At 43.4% G+C, this 1,946-nt stretch overlaps 1 protein-coding gene across 1 annotated transcript; it reads left to right on the forward strand.

Moving 5' to 3' along the window:
- The first annotated feature begins 341 nt into the window (after positions 1–341).
- On the forward strand, positions 342–1,510 carry LOC121968284 (ethylene-responsive transcription factor ERF039-like). Its single transcript, XM_042518723.1, has one exon. It carries the CDS (start codon positions 349–351, stop codon positions 1,063–1,065), a length of 717 nt encoding a protein of 238 aa, XP_042374657.1. The 5' UTR covers positions 342–348; the 3' UTR covers positions 1,066–1,510.
- Positions 1,511–1,946: the final 436 nt, after the last annotated feature.

Consider the following 1,946-nt stretch of genomic DNA (forward strand, 5'->3'; position numbering starts at 1 on the left):
ATAGCTCTGAAGCCCAATATCCTTTAGTTAAGCGCTTCATTTAGAGAAATTTTTTTATAAATATGTCATAGCTAACATCCTTTGGTTGAAGGCTTCATTTAGAGAAAAATAATTCTATAAATATATCATAACTAAAAATCGAACACCATAAATATCTGAATAAAAATCTAAATATTCTACCGTTATGTCATATCCCGAGACTAAGTAACTTATATCAGAGAAAGTTGATTACGTTGAGTGCATTATAGTTTAATAATAATATTATTATTATTATTTTAACGCGTTGTAGTCTCGGTCTCATGACTATTTATGCGATCGCTTCACCACCATTGCACAACCACCGCCACAATGGAAGACAGAGAACCCTCATTCTCTTCCACCTCCTCCTCCTCCTCCTCCGCTTCTTCATTCTACTCCATTCCCGCGCCTTCCAGCCCTTATGCCTCGTCGCAATCAATGAACGCCTTCTCCAACAACACCAAGGCTCGCAAATGTAGTTCTGGATCTAAGATGCGCGAGGCCGAGACCGGCGCTGCTACTGCTGGAGCTACGAAGAGAACCAGCGATGGGAAGCACCCCGTCTACCGCGGGGTCCGGAAGCGGAGTTGGGGCAGATGGGTGTCAGAGATCCGCGAACCGCGGAAGAAGTCCCGGATCTGGCTGGGGACCTTCCCGACGGCGGAGATGGCGGCGCGAGCCCATGACGTGGCCGCGCTCGCCATTAAAGGCAAGGAGACGCATCTCAACTTTCCCCACCTGGCTGCCAAGCTACCCCGCCCTGCGTCCTCGTCTCCCAAGGACATCCAGGCGGCGGCCACCCTTGCCGCCGCCGCCACCGGCTCATCGTGTGAATGCGGTCATGATCCCATGCCGCCGGACGCCACATCGACCCCCTCGACTCGCGACTCGGACGAATTGCTGTTTGACCTCCCCGATTTGTTTCTAGATGGGAGGGAAGGGTTCTGCTACTCGACTTCCTCTTCGTCTTCCTCATGGTTGCCGATTGTGGCGGAGGACGCGATCGACTTCCGAATCGAGGAACCATTCTTGTGGGAGTTCAATTAGAATTCATGGTCTGCACGAACTTCAGTCCTCTTCCACATCTACTTAATTCGCTGCCATGAGCAGTCGAAGCAGAGTTTCCCAATCAGAGGACATCAACCATCATGTCGGATCAGAACGGATCGGATTAACAATTAATCAAATTTGCAAGCAAATTAATCCACAGAGTACTCGAATGCACAGCCTCAAGGTGGCCGGCTAGCGCGCGCGCTCTCTCTCTCTCTCTCTCTTTCTCATCATATCCAATCTCGATTCCGTTCCTCCACTTCTTCCATATACAGCAAGGAGGCAAGGTTAAGCATGTTTCATTACCTTTCATTTTCGTTAGTTGAAAAGTCGTTTTTGTTGTTGAATATGATATGAGAAATAAAATTGGGCAAAGTCTTGAGTCTCTGTATGTATGTGATCGAGGAATAAGAATCGAGGTGGTGGTTGTTGTTCTATAGTATTTGCTGAATTGGAATGCACTAATCTGCTTTATCGCTTGCTTTAAATGGATTGGTGGTGCTTTTCCAGTTGGTGCAGTGACAAAAAGCATAACAAGGGAATTTCTTTTTTTTTTTCCTCACTTTGGAAGTATCTCGATTATTTATTCGCCGAGACCCTCCTTCACTAGTTTACATAATCTATTGCATTATTCATTTATTTCTATGTATATTTAATTTTTAAATTGAATTTATCCTTCTAAATTCGCATTTGTCCATTCAAAATGACTGGATCGCTTACTCAATTGATTTAATATCTGTGTCCTGTCTAAATAAATTTACATAATAGTTTTAGTTAATATTATCATATAGGTTATAAATTCCAAAAATTAAAGGATTATAAATATTTTTTTAAAAGAAAAGTGATATAAATATTGTCATAAATTTTTTATAACTATG

This window comes from Zingiber officinale, chromosome 3B (assembly GCF_018446385.1).
Source record: "Zingiber officinale cultivar Zhangliang chromosome 3B, Zo_v1.1, whole genome shotgun sequence".
NCBI classification, from domain to species: Eukaryota; Viridiplantae; Streptophyta; class Magnoliopsida; order Zingiberales; family Zingiberaceae; genus Zingiber; species Zingiber officinale.

What these genes read in the sequence shown, in the direction of transcription:
- LOC121968284 (XM_042518723.1), top strand. Translation starts at nt 349, where the DNA reads ATGGAAGACAGAGAACCCTCATTCTCTTCCACCTCCTCCTCCTCCTCC.